The sequence below is a fragment of the Macaca fascicularis genome, chromosome 11 (genome assembly GCF_037993035.2).
Source record: "Macaca fascicularis isolate 582-1 chromosome 11, T2T-MFA8v1.1".
Taxonomy (NCBI): Eukaryota; Metazoa; Chordata; class Mammalia; order Primates; family Cercopithecidae; genus Macaca; species Macaca fascicularis.
In genome coordinates, this window is record NC_088385.1 from 130,096,027 (window position 1) to 130,121,668 (window position 25,642).

The following is a 25,642-nucleotide window of genomic DNA, read 5'->3' on the forward strand; positions in this document are numbered from 1 at the left end:
CGCTATCACTGGGCAATCAAGACGACTGTAAAACTTTAAACACCTTCTCGGGCCGGGCAGCTCTGCACGAGAAAACCCCAAATCCCACATACTCCCACCACTCCCAGAAGCCCTGTGGTGGTGAACTGGGGAACTCAGAGGGCAGGCTGTTGGGTTCAAACGCCATATTTGTCCCTTACTGGATGTGTGACCTGCGGTGGGTCCCTGTGCCTCTCTGGGTCTCAGTTTCCCCATCTGTAACACGGCGATGTAATAGTACCTAGCTCAAAGGTTTAATGCTGGCAGATCACTGAGCAAAGGTGCGAGGACGGAAGAGGCTCGGTCTGCAGGACTTGTCATTTGTTGGCCGCGGTGAGACCACGCCCCGTCGCCATCCCACATCTGACCCCGCCCTCCCGCGTCCATTGGGAACGCCACCGGAAGTAACGCGAGGCGGAACGTTTTAGCGGAGACACTCACTGGAGCAATCTGAGGTACTCCAAGAGACTGTGGCGGAGGGACCGGAAGCGCCAGGCAGGGACCCGGGGTAGATGCTAAATCCAAACTCAAACGCACAGGTCTGGATGATTGAAGCAGCGGCGGGAACTAGTAGGACCTCCGAGCTCTTTAAACTGTCCTCAGCCTTCCCCGTGGGCTCGGCCGGTTCTCCACAGGCTCCGAGCAGAAGAGGGGCCGACGTTTAAGTCAAAGGCCTTGGGGCTCCGAGTCCCTCCCTCTCCCCGTCCTGTGAACGCGCGACCCAGTTCAGCTGTCTGTAAAGTGGAGCCATTAGTCCCTGCCTCGTGGTGGGAAAACTGAGAGGCGGAACGAGGGGGCCGCCGGTCCCAACCCGTCCCAGGAGCATCTTTCTCCGCAGACCGTTTCCTGGCGAGGTGCATCTTCGTCCTTTTCCGCCCTTGGGAACTTACAGCGGCCCCTTGGCCGCTGGTTCCGCACCTCCCGCGGTTGGGGCGTACCCGGAAGTGCCCCTGCGGAAGCGGGCAGGGCCGTGGGCGCTTCACTATGGCGACGGTGGCGGCTCCGCGGCGCTTCTGCCGCTGCGCCTGCTTCTACACGGATAACTTGTACGTGGCGCGCTATGGGCTGCACGTGCGCTTCCGAGGCGAGCAGCAGCTGCTCCGGGACTACGGCCCGGTGAGTGGCCGCTGTTGTCCCTACGGAGCAGTGGGCAGAGAGGGGCAGTGGCGGAGGGAAGTTCGTCCCCAAGGTCGTTTGCTTCCCTTCGGCGCGCACCGCATCCTTAAATACAAGAATGACGGCCTCTCTGTACCTCAGTTTTCTCACCGTAAAGGGGTAATAGTATCTCTCTGTGAGGTTGTGAGGAAGGAATGAACACGCATGTAGAGGGCTTAGGACAGGGCCGGGCTCAGCTTGCCACCTTATAGCAACACCAGCCCGGAGCCCTGCCGTCAGCTTGACAAGGTTCCGGAGTTCATCCTCTCCATGATCCTTTGAGGTTGGGGCTCCTCTCCCCATTTTAAGCAGGGGAAACTGAGGCTTAGTGAAGGGACTTCCTAAGGGCGTACAGTAATGCTCAGTGTTCTTTCTGCTCCCAGATCCTGCGCAGCCGAGGCTGTGTTAGCGCCAAGGACTTCCAGCAGCTGTTAGCAGAGGTACCAGTCCCCTGCCCCTGCACAGCTCCTCCTTGTTAGATTTGTGTCCGCAGCTTGAGGGGTCCCCTAGCCTCAGTCCCTGATCCCTGAAGGATCACTTAGGCCCTCACTTTCCTCCTTCCTGCCCCCCACTCATCCCTCCACACCTGGGTCTTGGCACCAGGAGAGAGAAGGGGAAATGCTGAGTTGCCTAGTCATGCCGTTCTTAACACCTCTGCGAGATAAGCACAAGCACCACCCTCATTTTGGATTGAGAAGCTGAGGCTTAAAGAAGGATCACTTGCCCAAGCTTTTTTTTTTTGACATGGAGTCTTGCTCTGTCGCCCAGGCTGGAGTGCAGTGGCGCGATCTCGGTTCACTGCAAACTCCGCCTCCCGGGTTCACGCCATTCTCCTGCCTCAGGCTCCCGAGTAGTGGGGACTACAGGTGCCCGCCACCAAGCCCGGCTAATTTTTTGTATTTTTTAATAGAGACAGAGTTTCACCATGTTAGCCAGGATGGTCTCGATCTCCTGACCTCGTGATCCACCCTCCTCGGCCTCCCAAAGTGCTGGGATTACAGGCGTGAGCCACCGCCCCCGGCCACTTGCCCAAGCTTTTACAGCAGGAGCGGATGCGATCCTAGCCGTGGCTTCCAGACCCCTGGGCTCCTCACACCTTCCCACATACCCCGCAGGCTGCTGCCAGGGTTGCTGACCCACCCCTCCTCCCCCTTCCCCTGGAGTCAGTGGTGGGAAGCTTCCCAGGAGAGTCCTCAGCAACCTCTGGAACACAGGAGTTGGCCATGACTGTCTCCCTCCCCTGTGTGGGCCCAGATGGTTGAGGTACATCTAGGGGTTCTCATCCCAGCTAGGCTCAGGTTGGGCAGCCTGAAACAGGATGGGTCTCCTTCTAGAAGTCCCTTTCAGCTAACAATCTGGAACTTGCAATTGACACAGATAGATTCAGGAGTGTAGGCTAGACTTGGCTTCCAGCCTGGGCCCTGTCTGGCGTTCCTGGGCTTCAGTTTCTTCATCTGTACAGTGGCCTCAGGAGGATGGGAGGCCCCACCTGGTAACAGCCTTGTGCCACCCCAGCTGGAGCAGGAGGTGGAGCGGCGGCAGCGGCTCGGGCCGGAGTCAGCGGCTAGGAAAGCCCTCATCGCGAGTTCCTACCACCCAGCGCGGCCTGAGGTCTATGACTCACTGCAGGTACCAGCCAGCCAGAGTGCTTGAAGGCCGGTACTGGAAAGAGGAGGCAGCATCCAGGGCTGAGGGGCTGCCTGTCCCATAGCTGGTGTGTTCTGCCCCCAGGATGCAGCTCTGGCCCCCGAGTTTCTGGCCGCGGCTGAGTACAGTGTGTCCCCGGGCGCAGACCTCAAGGGCCTTCTCCAGCGGCTGGAGACGGTATCAGGTGAGGTCCTAGCCCTGAGACCTGGCAGGACCAGGGGATGGCAGCCTGGGAAACCTGGGTGTGGGATACTGGGGTCCCTCCAGCCACCATCTCTGCCTCCAAAAACCAAAGCAGCAGGAGCTGGAAGGGTCAGTGGGACCAGCCTGCCAGGAACAGGACATCTGCATTCATTCAATACCTGCCATGAGCCTGGTATCTTCATTCCTTCCTTCACACCTTCCTTCGTGCCCTCATCCAGCAAATAGTAGGTATTTGTGTCAAATGTGGGACAGCTGGCACACTGAAACAAGGCTGATCCAAGATCTTTTTTTTTTTTTTGAGACAGAGTCTCGCTCTGTCGCCCAGGCTGGAGTGCAGTGGCCGGATGTCAGCTCACTGCAAGCTCCGCCTCCCGGGTTTATGCCATTCTCCCGCCTCAGCCTCCCGAGTAGCTGGGACTACAGGCGCCCGCCACCTCGCCCGGCTAGTTTTTGTGTCTTTTTTAGTAGAGACGGGGTTTCACCATGTTAGCCAGGATGGTCTTGATCTCCTGACCTCGTGATCCGCCCGCCTTGGCCTCCCAAAGTGCTGGGATTACAGGCTTGAGCCACTGCGCCCGGCCGATCCAAGATCTTAAAGGGACCACTGAGACAGGTGTGGGCAGGGTAAAGGGACCAGTAAGGAATGGCAAAGCCCCGCCCCCCAGGGCTGGCAACGGGAGGGAGCAGTTACCACCTGGAGTTGTGGCTCTGGGCAGAGGCCTGGAGCCATGCCAGACTCCAAGTAGGGCAAAAAATGCCCCATTTCTCCTCTTACCTTTGGATTTCCTGCTGGGCTTACTTATTGGCTAAACCCAGCAGGAAATGCTGGGCAAGGGAGGTTTGCGTATTGTTTAACCTCTGTGACTCAGTTTCCTCATCTGTAAAATGGGAGCAACAGTAACCCCCTCTCTTAAGGCACCGTGATGATCAAGTGAGTTAATCTACATAGAGTGCCTGACACAGGCCCGTACCTAGTGTTTGGAAAGTGTTTCCTCTTACTGGCACTGATAGCCTGGGCTAGGGGCTCCTGTGGGAGACAGATATGTTTCCCCTCATGGAGGCTGTGCTTTGTTAGGGGGCATGGGTGGAAGGAACTCCCCTCCTCCCAGCCTGGGGGTGCTCTCCTCATTGCCTTCCACTCCCCGGCAGCTGAGATTGTGCTGAGGCTGTTGGCTGGGGCAGGGCCCAGGCTGCGAGGTGGCCCCATTGGGGGCACACTAGCCCTGCACCCCTGGGCACTGGTGCATCTGCCAAGAAATGTTTAGGTTTCCATTCTCAGCCTGGCTTCTTCCCCCTCCAGGACCCAGCAAGAAAGAACAGCCTCTCCTGGCCTTCCTGCTGGGGGACAGAGGCTCCCAGAGCCACTTCTGAGTTGGGGTACAGACCTCGGTGGCTCATCAGGTGAAAGGAGGTGCAGAGAGCCTGAAGTTGGCTCTGTGATCCCAGCTTGGTCGTCACTGGCCTGCCGGGTGTCGCTGGGCTACTTCCTTTCCCTCTATGGGCCTCAGGACCCATATGGGAGCTCCCAGGGCCAGCCCTGTGGACACTTGTGGAGTCTGGGGAATGGTTCCGGGCATAAGTAGGGGGGCATGGGAATCAGCCTCCCCTGCTCCTCATGTTACTTCAGTCATCACAACAGCCCTGAAAAGCGAGGGCCTTATCCCCATGGCACAGGTGATGAAACTGAGGCTTGGGGGAGTGAACAGACACGCCCAGACTCACATGGTTCACGGGAAGACTGAAGCCCAGGCTTGGCCGGCCCACAGCCACATTCAGGCCAACAGACCATCCCTCCTTCCACAGGGGAGAAGCGCATCTACCGGGTGCCTGTGTTCACAGCACCCTTCTGCCAGGCCCTGCTGGAAGAGCTGGAGCACTTCGAGCAGTCGGACATGCCTAAGGGGAGGCCCAACACCATGAACAACTACGGGGTGGGTGAGGCCTGGCCAGTGGCAGAGGAGGGGGTGGCTGAGGTCAGGAGGCAGTGTTGGAGGTGCTGCAGATGGGCTGCCTGCCCGGGCTGCGAAAGGTCACAGTGGGATCATGGCGGAGTGGAAGCCCAGGGTTGCAGCCCCCTAGTTTCCTTGCTGACCCCAGGAATCCCCTCCCAGGTGCTACTGCACGAGCTCGGACTGGACGAGCCGCTGATGACACCACTGCGGGAGCGCTTTCTGCAGCCACTGATGGCCCTGCTGTACCCTGACTGTGGCGGGGGCCGGCTCGACAGCCACCGGGCCTTTGTGGTCAAATACGCACTGGGCCAGGACCTCGAGCTGGGCTGCCACTATGATAATGCCGAGCTCACCCTCAATGTGGCCTTGGGCAAGGTCTTCACAGGGGGCGCCCTGTATTTTGGGGGCCTCTTCCAGGTGAGTGTGTGACCCATGCGGCAGGACCTGGGGCAGCTGTGAGTGCCCAGGCCTGAGCCGTGCCATCTGCAGGCACCCACAGCCCTGACGGAGCCCCTGGAGGTGGAGCACGTGGTGGGCCAGGGTGTTCTCCACCGTGGCGGCCAGCTACATGGGGCCCGGCCCTTGGGCACTGGTGAGCGTTGGAACCTGGTCGTCTGGCTCCGAGCCTCTGCCGTGCGCAACCGCCTCTGTCCCATGTGCCGCTGTGAGCCCGACCTGGTGGATGATGAGGGCTTCAGTGATGGCTTCACCCGAGAGGAGCCGACCGCGGTGGATGTGTGTGCGCTCACCTGAGGCTGCTTGGGCCCAGTGTGGGGGTGGCAGGGCAGGTGAGGGCTCTGTCGCCTTGGGCTGGGGGCAGAAATAAACTCCCCGCAGCCTACCGCATTTCTTGGCTCGAGGCTGTGCCAGCTTCTGGGTCATCCTCTGGGCAAACAGGCTGCCTTAGTTCAGGTTTGTCGGAAGCAGAGTGGAATGAGGCTTCGGCAAGGGAGTGAGGGAAGCAGGGGAGGGGAGGGAGCAGCTGGGCAAGGAGGTGGCTTCAGAGGAAGTCCAGCCTCAGCAGGACCCGCAAAGAGCTCCAGGCACAGCCCACAGTACCACAGTGTGCCCACACCATCGGTTGGCTCCCAGATGAGGAGGCCAGAGAGGGGTGAGTAACTTCCCATGCACTTATCTCCAGGGCAGGGTACCTTCCAGTAGCCAAGGGAAGCTTCCAGAGACAGCACAGATGTGAACCCTCAGCAGCAGGCATCCCCCCCAGTGGCTCGGTGGGCCACCAGTAGCATCTTCTAGATGGCAGAGGGGGAATGGCAGGGCCAGGAGCCAGGCTGCCTGTGTTCCCACTCTGCTGCTGCCACTTCCAGCTGTGTGGCTCTGGATGAGCCTTTGCCTTTTGGTGCCTTGGTTTCCGCATTTAGCACCTACTTCCTAGAGCTGTTTTGAGAGTCAGATACGCCGATGTATCTATATAAAGTGCTTTGCAAGAGCCCTTTGTGTTTGCGGCTGTCATTATTGTGGAAGAGTTGCTACTTGGGGGCCTGAAATCGGATGAAGCGCACAGCCACGATTTGGGTTACACATTTGAAAATCAGGGGGCTTCCATATTGCAGTCTTGAGTTCGGTCTCCCTGGGAAGGTGGGGCCACCAGCCCCATGCCCCTGTTGCACGGATCAGCTGGAGCAGAATCCCGGCTTCCCTCCGGATGGGCCTGGGTCCATGCCCGCGCTCACTGCCAAGATCTCTCTGGCCCCTACGGACACGAGTTTGCGACCTCTGAGTCACTGGGTGGGCTCGTCGGAAAGACCCGGGCGTCTCACTCTGGAGCTCACAGTCGTACGGAGAAGACAGCACCAGCCGGGGAGGAGGGCGGCGCGCGCGAGGGTCGCCTTCTTCCCAGGGCACCGGGGGCGTGGGTGCTGCGGGAGCGCACCGAAAGGGCAGCCTTGGAAGCGGGCGCAGCTTCGGCAGACACAGGCCTGAGGGGCTGCGGAGCTCGAGGGCCGGCGCTAGGCTGCAGCGCACGGCCTCGCCCCGGCGCCCCTCCTTGCCTCTGCGGGAGGTGGGCGCGCCCAAGACGGAACCTGGGGCGTCAGAACGAAAGGCAGTGGCGCCGCGCTTCCCGGCCGGACAGCCTCCAGCGCAGCGCCCCGGCCGGAAGCCTTCTCGCCGCCGCTTCCTCTCGAGAAGGCGTGGGGCGGGCTGTCCGGCCCGCAGGGCGGTCAAGGTGGGAACGGAACAGCCCCAGGGGACCCCTTGAGGCGGCGAGGGCGCTAGGCTGGAGGGTAGGAGAGCGCGGGAAAGCGCCCCACACGCCACTCGCGGCGGACTGCGGCTGGTTCCCAGGGGCTCCAAGCCGGGTGTGCGGGCGTGGGGCCTCCGGGTGGGGGCGCGCCCTTAATAGGCGCCGCTGCGGGAACTGGAGTCGGTATGAGAAGCCGGAGTCCCCAGCATTGGGGGTGGGTGAGGGTCGCTTATTTTCCCGGGGCGGTGACGGGTACTGGGCGCCGCGAGGCCCCAACCCCGCTAGAGCCGCCCTTGGAGCCCGCCCGTGGCCGGCTTGGGGGGCTTCGGCTCAAGCGCTTCCTCCCCGTCGCTAGCCCGCGGCGCCATGGCTCACGTCGGCTCCCGCAAGCGCTCGAGGAGTCGCAGCCGGTCCCGGGGACGGGGGTCGGAAAAGAGAAAGAAGAAGAGCAGGAAGGACGCCTCCGCATCCCAAGGTCGCAAGGCCAGCACGGCCCTCGGGGCGGAGGGTGAGGACCACAGGCATCGGGGAGAGGAGGCACAGCCACTTCCCGGGGAAGTCGGGGCGAGCAGCGGTCGGGGACGCTCAGTCATGCCTCTGTGCATCCGGGCCTGAGATGTGAGGGCCAGGCGCCACGGGAGCCGGGAAGGGGCTCCTCCGGGAAGCTCCATCTCTGTTCTGGAAAGCCCCGCAGGAGGCGCTCACCCTGTAGATGGTCTGTGCCTGCCCCAGGCCAGAGTAGGGGACGAAGGTTTACCTCTTCCCCTCCTGGCCTTCTAGCCTCACCTTCTCCCTGCATCACAGAGAGAAGCAAGCACAAGGCCCGGAGGAGACCACGATCCAGCTCCTCCTCCTCCTCTTCCAGTTCTAGCTCCTCTTCTTCCTCCTCGTCCTCCTCCTCTTCCTCCAGTGATGGCCGGAAGAAGCGGGGGAAGTACAAGGACAAGAAGAGGAGGAGGAAGAAGAAGAAGAAGAAGCTGAAGAAGAAGGGCAAGGAGAAGGTGGAAGCACAGCAAGTGGAGGCTCTGCCGGGCCCCTCGCTGGACCAGTGGCACCGATCAGCTGGGGAGGAAGAGGATGGCCCAGGTACTGTGCTGCCCAGCACCTGAGAGGGAGAAGGTCCCTTCCCAAGGCCTGGCCACCACCTCCATCTTCCCTTCCAGTCCTGACGGATGAGCAGAAGTCCCGAATCCAGGCCATGAAGCCCATGACCAAGGAGGAGTGGGATGCCCGGCAGAGCATAATCCGCAAGGTGGTGGACCCCGAGACGGGGCGCACCAGGTGGGGAGCCCTCGGCCTGACTTACACCGCGGGGTCTGGGAGTGTTGGCCGAAGATGTGAGGAGCTGGGCCGGGTGGGGGTGCTGCTGCCTGAAAAAGGCCAGATGTGGGCAAAAAACCATCACTGCGAGTAAGCAGTTGTAGGGGCTGGAAGGGCCTGGAGGAGGCTTTTCAAAGGGCTGTTGTTGGCGGGGCTGAGGCTGTCAAGGTGGAGCCCAGCTCGGCTGCCTTTATCAGGGAGAGTGGGTGAGGGCCCAGAGTCTGCCCACTCAAGGCTGTGGGGCAGGAGCCTGGGACCCCTCTGCCGGCTGCTTCTGGTTCTGCTCCTTTGGCATTAGGGGAGCTGCCTATTCCTTGCTGAATGGAGACCCTCCCACCCCCAGGCTAATTAAGGGAGATGGTGAGGTCCTAGAGGAAATCGTAACCAAAGAACGACACAGAGAGATCAACAAGGTGGGTGTGGCCCCTCTGCCTGCCATCCACCCCCAGCTCTGTTTGTGATATCCCCCTCCTCCTGTGTGCTTTCTTCCCCAGCAAGCCACCCGCGGGGACGGCCTGGCCTTCCAGATGCGAGCTGGGTTGCTTCCCTGAGGGCCCCGGCTGGCCAAGGCCTGTGGACGGTGCTGGCGACCCGGCCTGGGCAGGCTTCAGGGTGCCAGTGGGAAGCCTGATGAGTGCTGGTGGCCTTTTCCCCGTGGATTGGCCTCTGGCCCAGCCCAGCCTCTTCTCAGGGGCAGGGGGTGGAGGATGGGGTCACCAGCCTGCTCGGCACCCCCATCTGAAACAGCGACACTTCTAAGCTATTAAAGGTTCTTTGGTTAGAGACTTTCTCTGTTCTGTGTCTTTTTGTGCTGAGGGGGAGGGAAGGGTGCTACATGACTGCCAGGGGAAAACAAGGGCTCCGGGAGCTTTCGGGAAAAGCTGGGGTGTCCTCTGGTGGTAGTGAGCACAGGCCACACCAGCGCCTGAGCCCTCCTCATCTTCAGGTCAGCCTGCCTGGACCAGACCCCATGCCAGCTGAACCCCAAACCCAGAGAGCTGGCTCTGAAATGCCATGCCCTGAGGCATGGAGAGAAACAGCTTCCCCTGCCATGTTCATTCCACAGATCACAACAGTGCAGAGCCAGGTGCTGGGGCCGGGTGGCCTGTGTGGGAGGCCTGGCTCCTACTGCCCAGCTGTGTCCTCCATTCTGAAGCAGGGAGGCTCACAGCACCCGCTTCACGGGGGGTCTGTGAGGGCAAACTGAGTTCCAGCCCAGGAAGGAGCTAGAATCAGGCTAGGCCCAGAGTCAGCCCTGCATGAATGTGTTGGCGTCACTGTGAATGTCACTAGCGTTACTGTTCCAGGCCCCCATCCCACCATGCCCCACGGTCGCCAGTGCAGTGAAGAGACCCAGAAGGAAGCCTTCCCGCTTCTTTAATTGGTGTAACAGACATGACGTTGTATACAGAGCACACTCAGGCCCAATGATGCAGGGACAGCAGGGACGGGTGGGGAGAGTGGGGATGCTGCTCACACATGGCCCAGAGAGACAGATGGCACATGGACAGACCAGACAGGAGGGGCTGAGACGTGAAGGCTGTGACGGGGCGGGCAGTGGGACTCAGACCGAGCCAGGGAGGGGTGGGGGTCTCTGCGGAATCCCTCTTTAGAAATCAAAGAGAAGGCAGGTGGTGGGGCCTGGGGCCTGGGGGTGTGGTGGGAGTGGGACTAAGGCTTCTATTCTAACAGGCCTGGGGGTGGCAGTCAGCAAGGCCTGCCTCACCCTTTGGTTATGACTGGTCAGGCCTGAGCCCTGCAGCTCAGCACCCAACTCTGTAAACATTTTTGGTATTTTTAAAGGACGTTGCCCTCCCTCTCTCAGTTTCAGAAAGACCGGTGCTTCCTCAAGAGGAGAATGTGCCAAAAGGAATCTGAAGGGAGGAGGAAAGCAGACCTGGATACAGAAGAAACTTCCCATGGGGGGCGGGCTGCCCACCTCGCCATCTATGGCTGAGGGCCGCTGGGAGAGCCCCAGGGGACTATTGCTGTTGTCCTTGGCATGGCTGGCGGCTGGGCAGGCAGGTGGGGAGCGAGGAGCCGAGGAGCCGTAGGGGAGCTGCCCCCTAGGGAGAGGCTGGGCCCAATGCCCACAGGGCCTCCCGGCCTTTATTGCAGGAGGGCCCGAGACTCTTCCAGGTGCTTCTCTGGATGGCTGGTCACCGGGGCAGCAGGCAAGACAGGATGAGGTGGGGCCGAGAGTGGAGGAGGCACTGGCCACAGGGCCCCTGACCGGGGCTGTGATTGTCGGGCCAAGCGACTTCCCGCTGGGAGCAGGGGTGTCAGATATTGCACTTTCACTGCAACAGTTACATGAAAACTTGGTCCATAAAATAATCGTTGCTTTATACATAATGCCTGAAACAACAACAAAAAGCTACATCTTAAATATGAATAAACCCTGAAGGTTCCATCCCTCCAGACATTTTTCTCTGCACAAAATAAATAGCTTTCACTCTGTATAGACCCACTTTTGCAGAACATTTACACGACCCTTTGGCTGTACATATCTACACACAAGAAAAAGTTAACATCACTCTGTGCACCTCCCCAGCCCCGTCCACGCGGCCCCACGCCAGGCCCAGGTCGGCCGTAGCTTCTTGGGGACGTAGCCTGTTCGCTGGACAAAGGCTGAGGCCAGGCAGGCTCTCCCACCTCAGGGAAAGCCGAGGAGCAGCAGAGGGGCCACTGGAGCTGGCCATTGAGCGCCACAGCCAAGGTACGCTTGGTGCTGGGGAGAGAGGGCAGACGGTCAGACCCAGCGTGCAGGACAGCATGGTCCTTGTTCAAGCGAGAAATGAAGTCATGGCTGCCTGCCCTGAAGCTGACAAAGCAAGTTGTGGCTTCTTAGATTCGGCATGAAAACGGAATTGGCGTTAAAAAAACCGAAGTGTGTGCCCCACCCACCCCAGAGTAGAAATTCAGTGGGATTGCCGGGGGCGGGTGAGGCAAGGAGCCCATGCCTTGCTGAGTGGGCAGGAGCAGGGCCCACGGGACCCAGAACCAGGCTGGACTCCGTCACAGTGCTGGGTGTTTTCAGTGTGGAGGGGCTGCTCTCAGTACTGAAAGAGTTAAGAAAAGGAAGCAGCCAAGGATTGCTCATTTAAAAAAACCTCATAGAAATCAGATTGAGAAGTAGAAAGGCGTAGAAACGTGGGCGGGCGGCCTTGACTGATGGCAGGGAGCGGAAGAGGCGGCCAGGCCCGTCCAGCCCGTGGCCTGAGGCTGGAAACAACACTGGCCTGGGCTCCAGGCAGGGCAGGCGGACAGGTGGGCAGGGTCCGGGGCGCAGAAATTAAGATATGGCCTTTCTCTCCTGCTTGCACGAGGCTCTGCCGCACTGGAGCCTTCAGTGTGGTTGTAGGTCCTGGGTCAGCAGGTACTGAGTTTCATGCATGTCAACGGGTCTGTAGCCATAGGAGGTGGTAATGGGTCTCCGCTCTCAAAAATCAGTGCAAAACCAGTGAGGTTGGACAGTTGAGAAACTCGAGTTAACAAGATGCAGGCTGGACCCCTGTTGGAGCTGCTACCAAATGGGAGGGGACCTGGGAGTGAGGGTGGCCAGTGAATGGGGATGTGGCAGGCTGGGCTTGGGCCCACACCTGGCACCAGGACACTTGGAGATCCACGCAGGGCAAAATGTCTGGGAGAGCCTCCCAGGCCAGTCTGAGTGGGGAGTCCTGGTCCCTCTGCCATCGTGGGGCTGGTGGTCCCTGCCAGCTTCCATGACAAGCTGGACCCGTCAGGCCCAAGGACGTGAGGCAGGGCAGGGAGCACTGTGTGGTGTGGCCCGTGTCCTCTGCAAGGCCCTGGGACAAGCTCCCGGGCCCACGTCTCTGCATGTACCCAGGCCAGGCCTCCTAGCACCATGGAGACCTCGCACTGCACTCACGGTGCCCTACTTGGAGCCCGTGGCCGCCCCCGGCTCCAGGCGGCCAGTCATGGCGCGGCCCCAGCAGCCGGCCGCCATGCTCATGCTGCGCTGGCCCCGCTGCTCGCCATCTGCCTGGCTCTGTGTCCGCTCGTGCCGGTGGCTGGGCCCGCTGGGCTGGGCCGAGATGGTGCGAAGCAGGTGGTTCCGGGAACGCAGGAAGTCGCCCTGGCCAGGCAGGCCGAAGCTGCCCTTGCGCAGCGCCATGCGGGTGGCTGTGTTGCGAGCAGGCCGCGCCCGGTGGCTGTACTTCAGCTGCGCCAGGTGGGCTGCATAGCCGTCCGTGATGAACTGCGGGGGCAGTGAGGACGCTGTCACAGGCCGGGGCTCCCCGAGCTGCCCGCCTGCACCCGCCTTACAATGCGCCTGCTCACCTGGCACTGCTGCTGCAGCTTCTTGGTAGGCCGGCCCACGATGTAGATCTGCATGGGGGACAGGCTGATGGCGCTGTAGACCGCCACGTCCTTGGTGGAGCCGTAGGCCGCGTGCACACGCAGGTGCAGCTGTGGGGAGACTGGCATGGGCACGGGCACCATGGTCCCTCTGCCGCCACCCGTCCTGCCCCCATCCTCCCGGGCCCCACCTCGGAGATGAGCAGCTTCAGGAAGTTGGCCTTGTGCCGCAGCGGGTCATGCACCAGGCCGTCACAGAAGGACACCACGCCGTGGGGGAAGTTGTGCTGGGCCAACCACGCCACCACCCGCTGCTTCTGCATGTCGGGCCGGCCCGTCACGTAGATGATGAGGTAGCCCAGGTCCTGCCAGTGCCTGGGGGTGAGGGGCAGGCCTGGGTGTCTCATGGCCACCCCTTCCTCGCTCCTGGGCCTCCCTGTCTCCTGCCCAGTCAGGGCCCACTTGGGCCATTGGAAAGCACATCTGATAGAGCTCAGTGACGATGACAATGGTGACAATGATGGTGCCGCAGCAGGCCCTCAGGTGCTTGCACCGGGCGGCAGATGCCCCTGCTGTGGTGTCCCTGGCTTACCAGCCTCACTTTCCAGATGCGGGAATTGAAAGCCGACATTGAGAAATGACATCGCTTGCCCAAGGTGACATAGCTGATAATTGGGGGTGCCGGGCTCTGAACTGAGGTCATCAAGGCCCAGTGCCTGAGCCAAGCGTCCCCCACAGAGGTTCCCCTGTCCTCCTCCACTTGGCTAGCAGGAGCCCCTGAGCCCACACACCTTGCTACAGCCCTTTTCTGCCCCTCCGGGCCACTCACCGCACCACGTCCACGGCCCCGGCCCGCACCTTGGGGTCGCTGCCCATGATGGACACGCTAGCGGCAAAGGAGCCGTCGATGCTGAAGACCACGAACTCTGTGCCCTTGGGCAGCACAGTGATGTAGCTGTCGGCAAACGTGTGGTCTCCCCTGGCAGGTGGTGGGGTGCTCATCAGAACCACCCAGAGCATCGCCCTGCCCACCCCGCCCACCCAGTGCAGGCATATACCTGACCACCATCTTGATGGGGTAGACACCCACGCCCAGGCGGTGCGACTCAGGGATGGTGTAGGAGACACGCCCACTGTTGTTGGTCACCAGCGTATCCAGGTAGAGCCACTCGCCCGAGGGTGGCTGGGTCATGATGTGCACATCCACCTGGGCCCAGCAGGCTGGTCACGGGCTGGCTGTGTCTGGCCTCCCTACCCCCTGCACCCCGGCCAGAGGGCAGCAGGGAGCTCCCCAAAGTCCCTCCATGTTACCCCTACCCGCCGTGTCCTTACCTTCTCCCCAGTCAGGGTGACCATGTCCAGGGGCCCATACATGAACCTGCCCGTCAGAACCTGGGGGCCGTCCTCATTGGCGAGGGCATCATTGATCCGGTGGTTGGCCGTCACGTTCTGTGGAGGGAGCAGCAAGCCCGGGTCAGGGGGTCAGAGGGCACCCCAGGTGCCTGTGTTCTGCTCAAGCTCTGTGGGCCTGAGGGGCCGGCTTGAGCTATGAGCTGCACAGCCCACATCCAAGTCTGGATCAGACACGATGGCGTGGCCTTGGAAAAAACTAGGAAGCCTTGCTGCCTTCCCTGTCTGTGAAGTGGGCTGACAGCTCCAGCCTCATGGCCCTGGAAGGTACATAAGACTGCAGGCTTCCCTGCAACTCAGTTTCCTCATCTGGACACGGAGGCTGGTGACAGGGTGACAGCGTGGGGGCCTGGGCGCCCGGGGGACCCTCACCCGCAGCTTCACGTGGGTCCGCTTGCGCTGCCACTTCTCCCTTGGCTTGGAGGGGGTGAACACCGACACCTCTTTGCCATCCAGCTCCAAGATGCTGGAGTTGTCATGCCTCATGACCTGGAAAGAGGGGACAGGGCAGGGCCATGGGGCAGATGGCACCCTGGGGCTTCCTGCCGTAGGAGGAGGAGGAGGCCCAGCGCCCGGGAGCAAGAGGAGCCTGTGGGTTGTAGGGTGCGTTCTTCAACCTACTACCATTTGCCCAGTAGTCCTCAGATCCCTGTTCGTTCACCTGACGAATGTGTAGATATGTTCCCTCCATCCCAATATCCTTAAAAGCCTGAACACACCCCAGCATAAAGGTGCCTTCGTCTTGCTTGCTCTGTGATCTGATGGGGTTGGAGGGGAGTCCCCACTGTCTCCTCGTCTGTGAAACGGGGCCCTGTCATGGGTGTTGTCACTCAGGGCCCTCCTGGGAGGCCTGGGGCCCTGGGTACCTGTCTCAGCAGGAAGGAGACCACGTCTGTTGACTCCCAGTAGCTGGCGTGGAAGAGGTGAGGCAGAGCCACCGTGGGGAAGGCCGTGAGGGCATCAGGGCAGTACAGGGCATAGTCGATCCGCTTCTGGCCCCACCACTTTGCAGCGACTGCCAGGAGGGGCCGTGATTGGGCTGGGGCTGTATAGCCCAAAGGGTCACTCGGCCCCTCTGGCCTGCTCAGTCCAGCCCAGACCCCCCACCAGCTATAGCCAAAGTGAATCTTCTCCCAGGCTGGGGGAGTGAGGCAAGCGGGAGGGAGCGCAGGCAGAAGCACACAGACCCAGGCCAGTGGTGAGTGCCAGCCCTGCTGAGGGGCTCCCGTGGTTGCATGGGGGGACCAGTTGGAATCTGTGGGATGGTACCAGCTGTCCCTGGTCCCTTACTGACTCTGGTGACCCTCTGCCCTGTAGCAACCCCATCGCTGCCCTCTCTGGGCCACTCCTGGTCTCCCGTCTTCCCCCTAGGCCTCAAGACTGGGAAAGGCTGCACAGAGGTGGGGTTACAATTCCTGACCCCCAGGGCAAGGGTGCTGCCCTCCTCGCACCTGGGACACCCCACGAGCCCTGAGGCACAGCAGTGTGGGTGGGGAAGCCTGGGCCTCCAGATGGATGGTCCTGGTGCATCCGGCTCTGCCACTAGGGGCTTGGCGAGGGCAACCTTCCTGAACAAGACGAGCTTGTAAAGTGCCTCTTGGGTTGTCCGCAAGGGGGCCCAGCAGCAGGGCCTGGTTTACAGGTCCGGGCTTCCCTAGGTTCTGCCCGCAGCTTTCCTTGGAGCTTCCTTGGTCCTCATCTGGCCTCATTCCAGCTTTGTCAGGTCCCCAGTCCCCCCACCCCACTAGACAATGCCACCAGCTCCCACCTCCTCCCTGGATGGCCAAGTCCTCCCAGCCCAACCCCCAGCTCCCTGTTAGGCCGAAGCAGGGGTCCAGGTGGGCAGAGCCTGGTGGTGAGGGGTGCTCAGCAGCAGAGTGACCCCCCAGTGAGGGGAAAGCGTGTGGGGTGGTACCTTCTCTGATGTCCAGCTCAGGGAGGCCAGGGGCCCTCTCCAGGCTGGGGCTCGCCTGCCTGGCTGGAGGGTGGGGGCCAGGGGTGATAGGGCGGGGTGGGGGCAGGGCGAGCAGGGACAGACGCCTGACGCTGGGGGTATGGCTGAGCGCATCGGGGGCCTCTGAGAAGCAAGAGCAATGGATGGCTCAGCCACATGGGGGGCCACCGCGCTGCCACGTCTACCAGGGGCCAGGCAGGACACTGGGACAGTGCCAGGCCTGCAGCTATCAAGGGTGGGCCCCTTGGCCCTCCTCACGGATGAACACAACTGCTAGAAACCCCCATCCCAGCCTCAGCCCCTGTATAGCCACGCTGACCGCAGCTGTGAGAATCCCTGGCCCAGCACGGCGGGGCAGCCACCTGGCGGGGACTGAGAAGGAAACCCAGACTCTGCTTGAAGCACCAAGAAGCTTCATGCAGGAGCCAAGCATGAGGAAGGTGGGGCCCTTCCTAATGCGCCTTCTTCCAGAATCCTCCAGAGAAGGCAAAGCTTCTCAGCCTGGTCACTGCAGAGTCTTTGGACTTGACCAGTCTCTGCTGTGGGGCTGGTCCGGGCACTGCAGGTGCCCAGCAGCCTCCCTCCCTCTACCCACCGGGTGCCAGCAGCATCCCTCCCCAGCTTCAGCAGCTAGAAATGCTCCGAGACCTGGTCATCAGCTGTCCCCTATGGGCACGACGGCCCTGGCTGAGTGAGGAGGGTGAGGGGCCTGGTACACTCACTCTGGGCAATGCTGGATGCCGTGTAGCTCTCGGCCATGCCTGACACCTGGCTGGCGATGCTGATCTCACTGGCTCGGCGGAAGCCACGACTGGCAGGGGCAGTGCTGGGCGAGGAGGGGGTGGCATGCTCTTGGAAGGCCGCATTGTAGGTCTGGAGCACATCCGCTGCAGGTGGACAGGGACCAGAGGCCAGGTAAGAGAGGCCCTGCCCAGCCCTGCCCAGCCCCGGAGCAGTCGGGGAGCCAGTGTGTCAGGGTCCAGTGTGTGCCTAGGCTGGGGGCTGGGCAGCAGCTGTGCCAGAGCCACCTGCTCAGGGCCGTGAGAGGGAGGGGCCCAGAGCTTCAGCAGGTGAGGAGGAGGGCTGGGGCAGGGTGGACTGAAGAATGGACACAGACACAGGGCAGGGAGGCGTGGCAGCTGGGCTCAACCTCAGTCACCCTCCTGCCCCCCACACACCCCTCAGCTCGTGTCCAGCAGCCCCAGCGGCTCCAGGGCCTCCAGAGCTCAGCCTGGCCTGACCTGACCCACAGCCCACAGCAAAAGCAGCGGCTCCACCCAGGTTTGCAGGGTGCTGACAACAGGTGCCACAGGTGGCTTCCTGGAGATGCCCTGCACACGCAGAGCACGGAGAGAGGCAAGCCCTGGACGTCCCTCACACAGGCCACAGCCAGCAGTCCCTGATGGGCGTTTGGGGACAAAGGCAGGTGCTGGGGACTCAAGCCAGGCTCACCCAGGCCCAGGCTGAAGACAGGACAGAATGGGGAAGACGGGGATCAGTCAGACAAGCCACACCTGGACGGGGTACAGGAGGTGCCTGGGTGACCTCAGAGAGGGAAGGAGTGGGCCCTGGGGAATCCAACCCCTCACTGGGACCAGAAGCTTCCCCAAGTGAGGGGTGGGCCTGGCTGGCTCAAGGCCTCATCCCATCTCCCGTCTGCTTCTGGCAGAGCCCTGGAACTGTCACTGACGTGCTCTGTGGCCCTGAGACAGCCTCTGCTGTTTCTGAGCTGCTGCGCCCCTTTGCTTTGGGTCTGCCCCGCCTCTGGCCCACAATATGCGGGAGGAGGCACCCATACCAGTTCCTCAGGGCCGTCCCGCCCAAGTCTCTGTTCCTCACCACCCAGGTCCCACCAGCTCTTGAGTGGCCAAGGAGGGCATGGGTTGGGGGGTGTCCCTGAGGACTGGGGCAGCCAGCGAAGCAGACATCACCACGAGCAGGGGAGGGTACACACACTCGGCAGAGCCCGGGCGGGGCCCGTCTTGCCAGGTGGGCGCGGGAACAGGCATACTGGTTTCCAGGAAGCTGTCCCCGTGGGGGAGAGGGGCCAGGGGGCCGCCCTCCAGGACCAGCTCAGGGTTTCTCTGCACGGTCTCGACTGGAGGCAGACGGGGAGAGAACAGAGGACAAGAACAGACACTTGCATGGGCCATCCAGACACGCTCCAACACAGAGACTCAGGGCTCTTTTAGGACCAGGACATGACAAGACGCTGGGACACACGCCGGGGCAGGGGTCGGGCCAAGCCCACCTGGACCTCCCCTGCCCCAACCCGTCTCCTGCATCCTGTCTCGGGGCCAGCCACCTGCCATGATGGGACCCAGCCGACCAGGCCCCCAACTCAGTGAGGGTCCCTGGTGGGTCCTTAGCTCTGTCTCTGCTGGGATGGAGGCTCAGCTGTGGAGAGGGGAGTCTGGTCTCATTCTGCCCCTTCCCTGCTCCGGGGACCCTGGAACAAGGCCCTGACCTGTGCCCTCCGAAAGGTGGGAACCATCATTCCTGCCTCAGGGATCAGTGCGGAGGGATGCACCACCCCCCGCCCCCCACCCCCAACAGCTGTCCACCTCCAAGAGGCATTCAGCACAGGCTGTCCCTCTCACCTGGGGAAGAACCACGTGGCACGGAGGGCCTAGGAGCCAGGGAGCCATGCCTACCCCACCTTCCCCCAGAGGAGCAGGGCGGAATGTGCCTCTCACCCAGCAGTGTGGAGCAGCCGTCCCCCAGCGGGTAGCGTTGGTAGCGGGGGACACTGAAAGGCGGCAGAGCGTGGAAGCGCCGTTCCAGCAGCGGCTCCAGGCGCGACGCTGACGGGTCCGCGGGGTGGAAGAGGTTGTAGACTTGCTGGCAGGCCGGCCGCAGCTGGAAAACTGGGGGTGGGGGTGTTGGCTGCAGAGCTGGGGCCGGCCCTGAGGAGCAGGGGTGGGGAGTGGGAAATTTGGGAACTGGGAACTGGGTTGTCTGCCGAAAGTTTGGGAGAGACGGGGGTGTGTCTCTGTCAATTTAGGACGTGTTTCGGTCATTGTCACTTTTTTTCAGACAGGGTCTTGCTCTGGCACCCAGTCTGGAGGGCAGTGGTGCGATCTTGGTTCACTGTAGCCTCAGTCTCCTGGGCTCAAGTGATCCTCCCCCCTCAGCCTCCTGAGTAGCTGGGACCACAGGTATACACCACCACACCTGGCTATTTTATTTTTTGTAGAGATGGGGTCTCAGTATGTTACCCAGGCTGGTCTCAAACTCCTGGACTCAAGGCATCCTCCCACCTGGGCCTCCCAAAGTGCTGGGATTACAGGCGTGAGCCCCCACGTCCAACCTCTTAATTTTTTTTTCATTGCAAAAGTTATAATGATTGTGGTAAAAAGTGGTTTGCAGTACAGAAGAGCACATGATGAAGGGCACATGGTGGAAACCCCTTCCACCCCAGGCCCCCTGCAGCTCCAGTTCATCTTGCAGGAGCCCCACCGAGTACTGGCTAAGGCAGCCCTGCCCTGCCTGTATGGGAAAATGTTTCTTCATCTGTCAAATGGGGTGGCAGTTCCAACCACATCATGGAGTTAAGGAGATCACGTGAATGTAAGGATGTGTTAATTATCAGTGCTGTATCTCACTTTTAGAGGGACATAAACTGGAACATATGCTATGCCTTCTGAACTTTGCCTTTTCTTCCCGCTTAACACAACAAATGCTGGCGTCTTTCATGTGAGCATGCATAGTTTCTCCTTGCTCTTTTTCAGAGGAGGCAGGTACTCCACTGTGTGACTGTGCCAGAATTGATTTAACCAGTCCCCTCCAAATAGATGGACATTTAAGTTGGTTCTGGTTTTTCACAGTGACACATAATGTGACCACAACGGCACTGTCCCTAAGTCTCCATGCACCTGTGTGGGACTCTGTGGGGCTGTTCAGAGCCTGCAGTGGACGGGGCACAGGGATGCCCTCCATGGGGCTGCACCCCTTTACACCAAGTGTGAGCTGCCTTGGTTGTTGGGGTCCCTTTAAAGCTACCCATTTCTCTTCCTGGCAATGCTGGTCACCAGTTTGTGGAAGGGGAAGGGTGCTGGGCACTGAGTCCAGAGATCTGCTTTTTTTTTTTTTTGAGACCGAGTTTCACTTTTGTTGCCCAGGCTGGAGTATAATGGCACGATCTTGGCTCACCATAACCTCCACCTCCCAGGTTCAAGTGATTCTCCTGCCTCAGCCTCCCGAGTAGCTGGGATTACAGATATGCGCCACCACACCCAGCTAATTTTGTAATTTTAGTAGAGACGGGGTTTCTCCATGTTGGTCAGGCTGGTCTCGAACTCCCGCCCTCAGGTGATCCGCCCGCCTCGGCCTCCCAAAGTGCTGGGATTACAGGTATGAGCCACTGCACCCGGCCAGGTCTGCATTTTTAACCTAGCACTTGGCAAGCATCTAAACCTCTCTGAGCCTCAGTTTCCCCCTCTGTCATCTGGGGGTGTAACATGGGCCCTGTGTGGCTACTCTCAGGATTGTGTGGCTCCTGGGACTTTGCAGGCTGATCCCAGGGCACACGGCAGGGACTGCTGCTTCAGTGATGCCCACCCGCCGGCCTGCCTGACTTGGGTAGACAGACGCACAGCTGTGGCCCCTCCAGGGCCGGGAGCCCACTATATCCAGGAGGCTTTGGGGATGCCCTGCCTCTGTATCTCTCCCTATGGGAGGACCTTGGACCTGGGAGGCTGGGTCTGTCTCCATCTGACTCTGGGGTGGTGCCTTTTCTTCCCGGACCTCAGCTTTCCCATCTAGGGGATGACCCTCAGCTCCCACAGGCATCCTGGAGATGAAATGAAACAGCAGGTGTCACGGACAGCCAGTGACTGAGCTGCTGAAGCAGGAGCAGAGGACAGCAAGGGGCCCTTGGTGGGGAAGACAGGAAGGAGGGCAGAAACAGGCCTGGGATGTGGCCATGATCTCGTCACAGGGGTCCACTGAGACCCCCCACACCCACCCAGCGCATGTACCGCCCCTGCTGGGCTCTCACCATCCAGGGCTGGGATGACAGTCTTCCTCAAGGCCAGGACCAGCCCCAGCGGGCACCCGAAGAGGAAGAGGTCCGTGATCTCAAAGTCAAACCTGCCCAGGGCACCTGTGCCGTCCAGCATGGTGGAGCTGCTGGAACGGCGTGAGCAGGGCTCAGTCCTCAGCATGCTGGCATGGAGGCTGCAGTGGGGGACGCACGAGGTCACACCACGGCCCCTCTCACAGCTGGCCTTCCCCTAGTCTCACGAGGGACAGGGTGGGTCCCACAGCCCCCAGGAGTCATCAGACCTAACCTAAATAAGACTTAGCTGTATGTGAGTGTAGCTGCCATCATCTGCCAAGACACTGCTGGTGGCACCCAACCTCTCTCGGGGGCCCACTGGCTTCGGGACAGCCCTGACCTGGACCACCTGCCCCTGGTCCATTCTGCCCCCAACTCTGCCATTCCCCACCCTCACCCTCAAGACAAATTGCTCCCTCAGGCCCGAGATGGCCCTTGGTGTATATGAGACAAGGCACCCAATAAGCCACTTTTTCCTGGGCCCAGACTGGGATCCCAGGTCTCAGGCTGGGGGAACCTCAGGCAGAGACCCCAGGCCTCCCGTTGGCCATCGCAGGGGACGCTCCTCCCTCTTGGAGCCTCTTCCTGCACCCAGAGGCGAGCCCCAGCCCCCCAGCCCCGCCCACCTGGACAGGAAGGCCTGGTGCTGCTGGATGGTGTCTAGCTCATAGGTGGACGAGTCGCTTCTCTTGCGGGGTAGCTGCCTTTTGGGGTCCTCGGTGCCATTGCTGCGGGGGATGTCGACGTTGCTTCGGCTCAGGTGCCGACTGCTCTCCAGGCTGGAGCCACCACTACTGCCACCACCACCACTGTTGCCACCACCGCCACCGCCACCACCGGAGCAGTGTGCTGCATTCACCAGAATGCCCGGGGACAGCAGGTCGTTGTCCTGGAATGGCCCCATGGAGGCTCACTGCCAGGTGGCCGCTGGTCTGATCCCTTCTCCAGCATCCTGGAAGCTGCCTCCTCCCTCCTAACCCCAGGCCCAGTGGCCACAGTCCAGCCGGCCTCTCACCAAACCAGAGGGGAGGGTCCCTGTTCCCTTCTGTCCCCCCACCCACAAGCCACCCTGGACCTCATTGGTCTACAGGCCATTTGCCACTGTGCAGCAGAGGCAGGGAAGCAGAGAGGGGTCGCCCATCCCACCTCCTAGGAACCAGACCCCACTGCCCACAGTGCCAACCCTGGTTCAGGCTCATGAAACCACTCGCATTCCTAGGCTTGGCCACGTGGCAGCTGTTCCCCTGCCCCCATGCACCTGCCCTGCCGCCTCTGGGCACCTGTGCTGCCAACCTCTGCCCTTCCCATCCTTTTTTGGAGAGGTGAGGGGAGAGAGATTGTGAGAAAAACTGCTACAGCTCTTTCAGGGCCCAGGCACTTTCCCCGACTCTTCAGCCAGAATGGGCTGGCCTTCCTCAGCTCACCTGCACCCCCAACTCCTCCATAGCCCCTGCCCTGTAGGTGAGCTCTGGCAGCAGGGCTGGGGTTCAGGGGCTTGGAAAATGTTTGTTGAATGAACGGAGCTTAACTGGGTAGAGTCCAAGCCAGCTGGACTCAGGAAGTGCTGCCAGCATTCTGCTTGGTGGGCACAGCCTGGGGCCAGGTGCGGGAACAGGCAGGGCAGCGACCCTGGGGGCATGCAGGAGGCTTCAGGCCTTGGGGAATGTCTGGGCCCCCATTTGGGTACCTGCATGCTGACCACACTGCCCCGGCGGCTGCTGCTCTGACTCTCAGACACTGGCTGGTTGCTGTAGCATAGGGCATCAAATGCCAGGATGCCCCCGACGCAGTCCCCAATCAGGCAGACCTTGGGGGAGAGGGGCCAGAGGCCTGAGCCGTTCACCCACTCGCTGGACTACAGGCTGGGGGGGCCATCACCTTCCCCTTCAGGCCAGCCCGCCCTACAGGGTCTTCCATCCTCCTCCCCTCCCCAACCTCCCCGGGACTCACCTGCCCATTGAAGGTCATGCCCTCCTGGGACTTGATGAAGTCCCCATACGCAAGGTTGGCTCGCTGAATCACTGTGGCAACCGCCTCCTGGTACTGGGGGGAGGAGGTGGCCAGCAGGGGGAGGGCAGCCAGGGGAATGTGGTCCTGACTGCTGGACAGACAGCCTTCGTCATGGCTGTAGGGGCTGAGGCTGGGGAGAGGGGCCAGTCAAGAGAGGGCAGGCGGCTCCAGCTCAGCCCAAAGGGCCCCTCTCCCCTGACCCGAGTCTCAGCCATGGACTCAGCTCACGCTAGTGATAACCCTTCCTGGCCAGGCCCTGGGTAGGCTTGGGGGACCAGGGTGAGTAAGACCCCATGTCTCAGAGGCAGGCCAATATCCCCACATTACACGTTTGGAAACGAAGGCTCAGCCATGGGCCCAGCCCTCCTGGGACTTGAGGCTTAGCCTGCATGTATATGTTTGGGCACCTCCAGGTAGAAGGGGCTGGCTGGTGGGTCTGGACATTGAGGCAGGAGTCCTGAAACTGGGGAGCCACCTGAGGCCCAAAGGTGGGAGGACGACAGTGCACAGCCGGAGGCTGCAGTCAAGGGCAGGTGCCACTCACTTGGAGACCAGGGCAAAGGCGTCAGAGCAGACAGGTGGGCAGGGCACCAGGCGGATGGCAAGGCGGCCCAGGGCGCTGGGGTAGTGCACGCGCATGACGGTGTCGAACACGTTGGCGATGGTGTTGGCATCACCCTTCTTGGAACTGGGGTCCCCGGCGCCCGTGTCCAGGATGGTGCCTCCGTGCAGCACCAGTAGCAGCACGTGGATCTTGGAGGGCGGTGCAGCCAGCGGCTGGCTAACCTCGTCCTGCATGGGTTGGGGGGCAGTGTCAGCTCCCCAGGGAACCCAGCTCCTTGCTGAGGCCCCTCTGTCACCCTTGGTGGGGGTGTGCCTGTTGTACACAGCCCAACTGTTCCCTCTGAGAACCCCAGTTGGTTATTCAGTCCTGGGGTCTGGGGTTTGGCTGCCTTAACCCCTCCTCTGGGACCCTTGCTGGGACTGGAGCCTGGAGGAGGAGTCAGGGAGGTGGGCCTGTCCACTCCTCCTCCTGCAGCCCTGCCCCTGTCTGCCACCCTGACCAGGGGTGCAGAGGCCATTGAGGGAGTCCACTCCTTTGAGAGCATGAGCTCTGCTTCCTTCAGGGAGCCCAGGCAGTGGCTTCTGGGGCTTCCAGCTTTAAGGTGAGGCAGAGGCTCAGCCTGGTCTTGGCCTTGGGGGCTGCCTGCCCTGTATGTGTCTGTCTTGGCGTGAGCAGACAGGGCCACCACCAGCTCAAAGTTACAGAGGTCACCTGAGAATGGCCGGGGTCAGGGCATCCACAGCCTGGGTGGGTGGCAACCCCAGCCCCTCTGTCTGCAGCTCTGAGCTCTCCCCCAAGCTACACAGGGCCTCCTCCCCAGGCCCCCACCCTAAGGCCCTGCCATTCCTGGCCTCTCTCTAAGACCAGGGTCTCCAAAAGGAGAGGTGTCCTGGTGGGGATGGAGCCCTAGCACCTTAGAGAGGAGGCCGATCAGATTTCGAGAGGTAATGACACCACCTTCCTGCAGGCCAGGCCTGCCTATGAGGTCAAGGTGAGACCCTAGACCTGCACACCTGTGTAAGGGCTACAAACTGCTCCAGGCTAGGGGACTGGGCTAATATCACACGGTGTGTCAGTGCTAGGCTGGACCGGAACCTGAAGCCTCTGCCACAACTCAGCACTCTCCTGCCAGGCCAGGCTGTGGCCCTGTCCCCAGAGGTCACCCTCCCCTGCCCCAAGCTTCTGGTATGTGACCGGAGGATAGCAGCAGGGCCAGGGCCCAAGAGGGGCCACTGATAAGTACTTGCTGTGTCCGTATGATGTCTGGGGTGTGGGGGCAGGGAAGGGAGCTGAAGGGAGAGTCCTGCCTCCAAGAACCCGAGGAGACAGACCAAGGAGCCAAAGCCATCTAGAGGGCCTATGGTGGGGACAGCTGGCCATGGGGTTGGGGTAGCACCAGGACCCAGGTGCCAACACAGAGGTTGGGTGGGTGGGGAGGGTAGGGGCTGGACCCAGGACTTACGAGGCTACCAGGTGGCTGGGAGCAGTGGCTTGAGCCTGTAATCCCAGCACTTTGGGAGGCCGAAGCAGGCAGATCACTTGAGGCCAGGAGTTTGAGACCAGCCTGACCAACATAGCAAAACCCTGTCTCTACCAAAAATACAAAAATTAGCCAGGCATGGCTGTGCACATCTGTAATCCCAGCTACTCGGGAGGCTGAGGCAGGAAAATCATTTGTACCCAGGAGGCAGAGTTTGCAGTGAGCCGAGATCGTGCCACTGCACTGCAAACTGGGTGACAGAGTGAGATCCTGTCTCAAAAAAAAAAAAAAAAAAAAAAAGAAAAAGAAAATGGCCACCAGGAAGGGCAAGGGAATGGATGG

General features: G+C 61.1%; 3 protein-coding genes across 50 annotated transcripts in view; 2 read left to right on the plus strand and 1 right to left on the minus strand.

Annotated features, from left to right (window-relative positions):
* The first annotated feature begins 978 nt into the window (after positions 1 to 978).
* Positions 979 to 6,423, plus strand: OGFOD2 (2-oxoglutarate and iron dependent oxygenase domain containing 2). Of its 4 annotated transcripts, none has more exons than XM_005572523.5 (8): positions 979 to 1,134; positions 1,557 to 1,613; positions 2,636 to 2,802; positions 2,905 to 3,004; positions 3,119 to 3,248; positions 4,828 to 4,955; positions 5,136 to 5,393; positions 5,466 to 6,423. In XM_005572523.5, the coding sequence occupies exons 1-8, from the start codon at positions 1,003 to 1,005 to the stop codon at positions 5,727 to 5,729; spliced, it is 1,236 nt and encodes a 411-aa protein (XP_005572580.3). In that variant the 5' UTR covers positions 979 to 1,002; the 3' UTR covers positions 5,730 to 6,423. The 4 variants fall into 4 exon arrangements, with proteins under 4 accessions (XP_005572580.3, XP_073864402.1, XP_073864403.1 ...); XM_074008301.1 differs by having other exon boundaries at positions 2,689 to 2,802; XM_074008302.1 differs by lacking the exon at positions 3,119 to 3,248.
* A 7-nt stretch (positions 6,424 to 6,430) lies between these two features.
* On the plus strand, positions 6,431 to 9,284 carry ARL6IP4 (ARF like GTPase 6 interacting protein 4). The gene is given in 8 exon segments (XM_045366732.3): positions 6,431 to 6,648; positions 6,651 to 6,936; positions 6,968 to 7,161; positions 7,535 to 7,687; positions 7,984 to 8,265; positions 8,343 to 8,460; positions 8,843 to 8,912; positions 8,994 to 9,284. Coding segments are annotated over 8 exon segments (1,323 nt in total). The 5' UTR covers positions 6,431 to 6,485; the 3' UTR covers positions 9,051 to 9,284.
* Positions 9,285 to 9,859: 575 nt separating this feature from the next.
* PITPNM2 (phosphatidylinositol transfer protein membrane associated 2) overlaps positions 9,860 to 25,642 on the minus strand; it is a 168,026-nt gene continuing 152,243 nt past the window's right edge. For 4 of the 45 annotated variants that reach the window (XM_074008236.1, XM_074008246.1, XM_074008234.1 and 1 more), the window contains 16 exons: positions 23,800 to 24,047; positions 23,196 to 23,385; positions 22,933 to 23,052; positions 21,872 to 22,134; positions 21,186 to 21,364; positions 18,883 to 19,053; positions 18,141 to 18,284; positions 16,909 to 17,073; positions 15,099 to 15,247; positions 14,605 to 14,721; positions 14,155 to 14,271; positions 13,881 to 14,029; positions 13,652 to 13,801; positions 13,014 to 13,197; positions 12,805 to 12,933; positions 9,860 to 12,721 (listed from right to left, as the gene is read on the minus strand). In XM_074008236.1, coding sequence (XP_073864337.1) covers positions 12,398 to 12,721; positions 12,805 to 12,933; positions 13,014 to 13,197; positions 13,652 to 13,801; positions 13,881 to 14,029; positions 14,155 to 14,271; positions 14,605 to 14,721; positions 15,099 to 15,247; positions 16,909 to 17,073; positions 18,141 to 18,284; positions 18,883 to 19,053; positions 21,186 to 21,364; positions 21,872 to 22,134; positions 22,933 to 23,052; positions 23,196 to 23,385; positions 23,800 to 24,047 — 2,799 coding nt within the window. In that variant the 3' untranslated portion in view covers positions 9,860 to 12,397. Of the gene's footprint in view, positions 12,722 to 12,804; positions 12,934 to 13,013; positions 13,198 to 13,651; positions 13,802 to 13,880; positions 14,030 to 14,154; positions 14,272 to 14,604; positions 14,722 to 15,098; positions 15,278 to 15,683; positions 16,310 to 16,908; positions 17,074 to 18,140; positions 18,285 to 18,786; positions 19,093 to 21,185; positions 21,365 to 21,871; positions 22,609 to 22,932; positions 23,053 to 23,195; positions 23,386 to 23,799; positions 24,048 to 25,642 lie in introns of those variants that run through there. The other 41 variants (XM_074008243.1, XM_074008244.1, XM_074008242.1 and 38 more) reach the window with 28 other exon arrangements.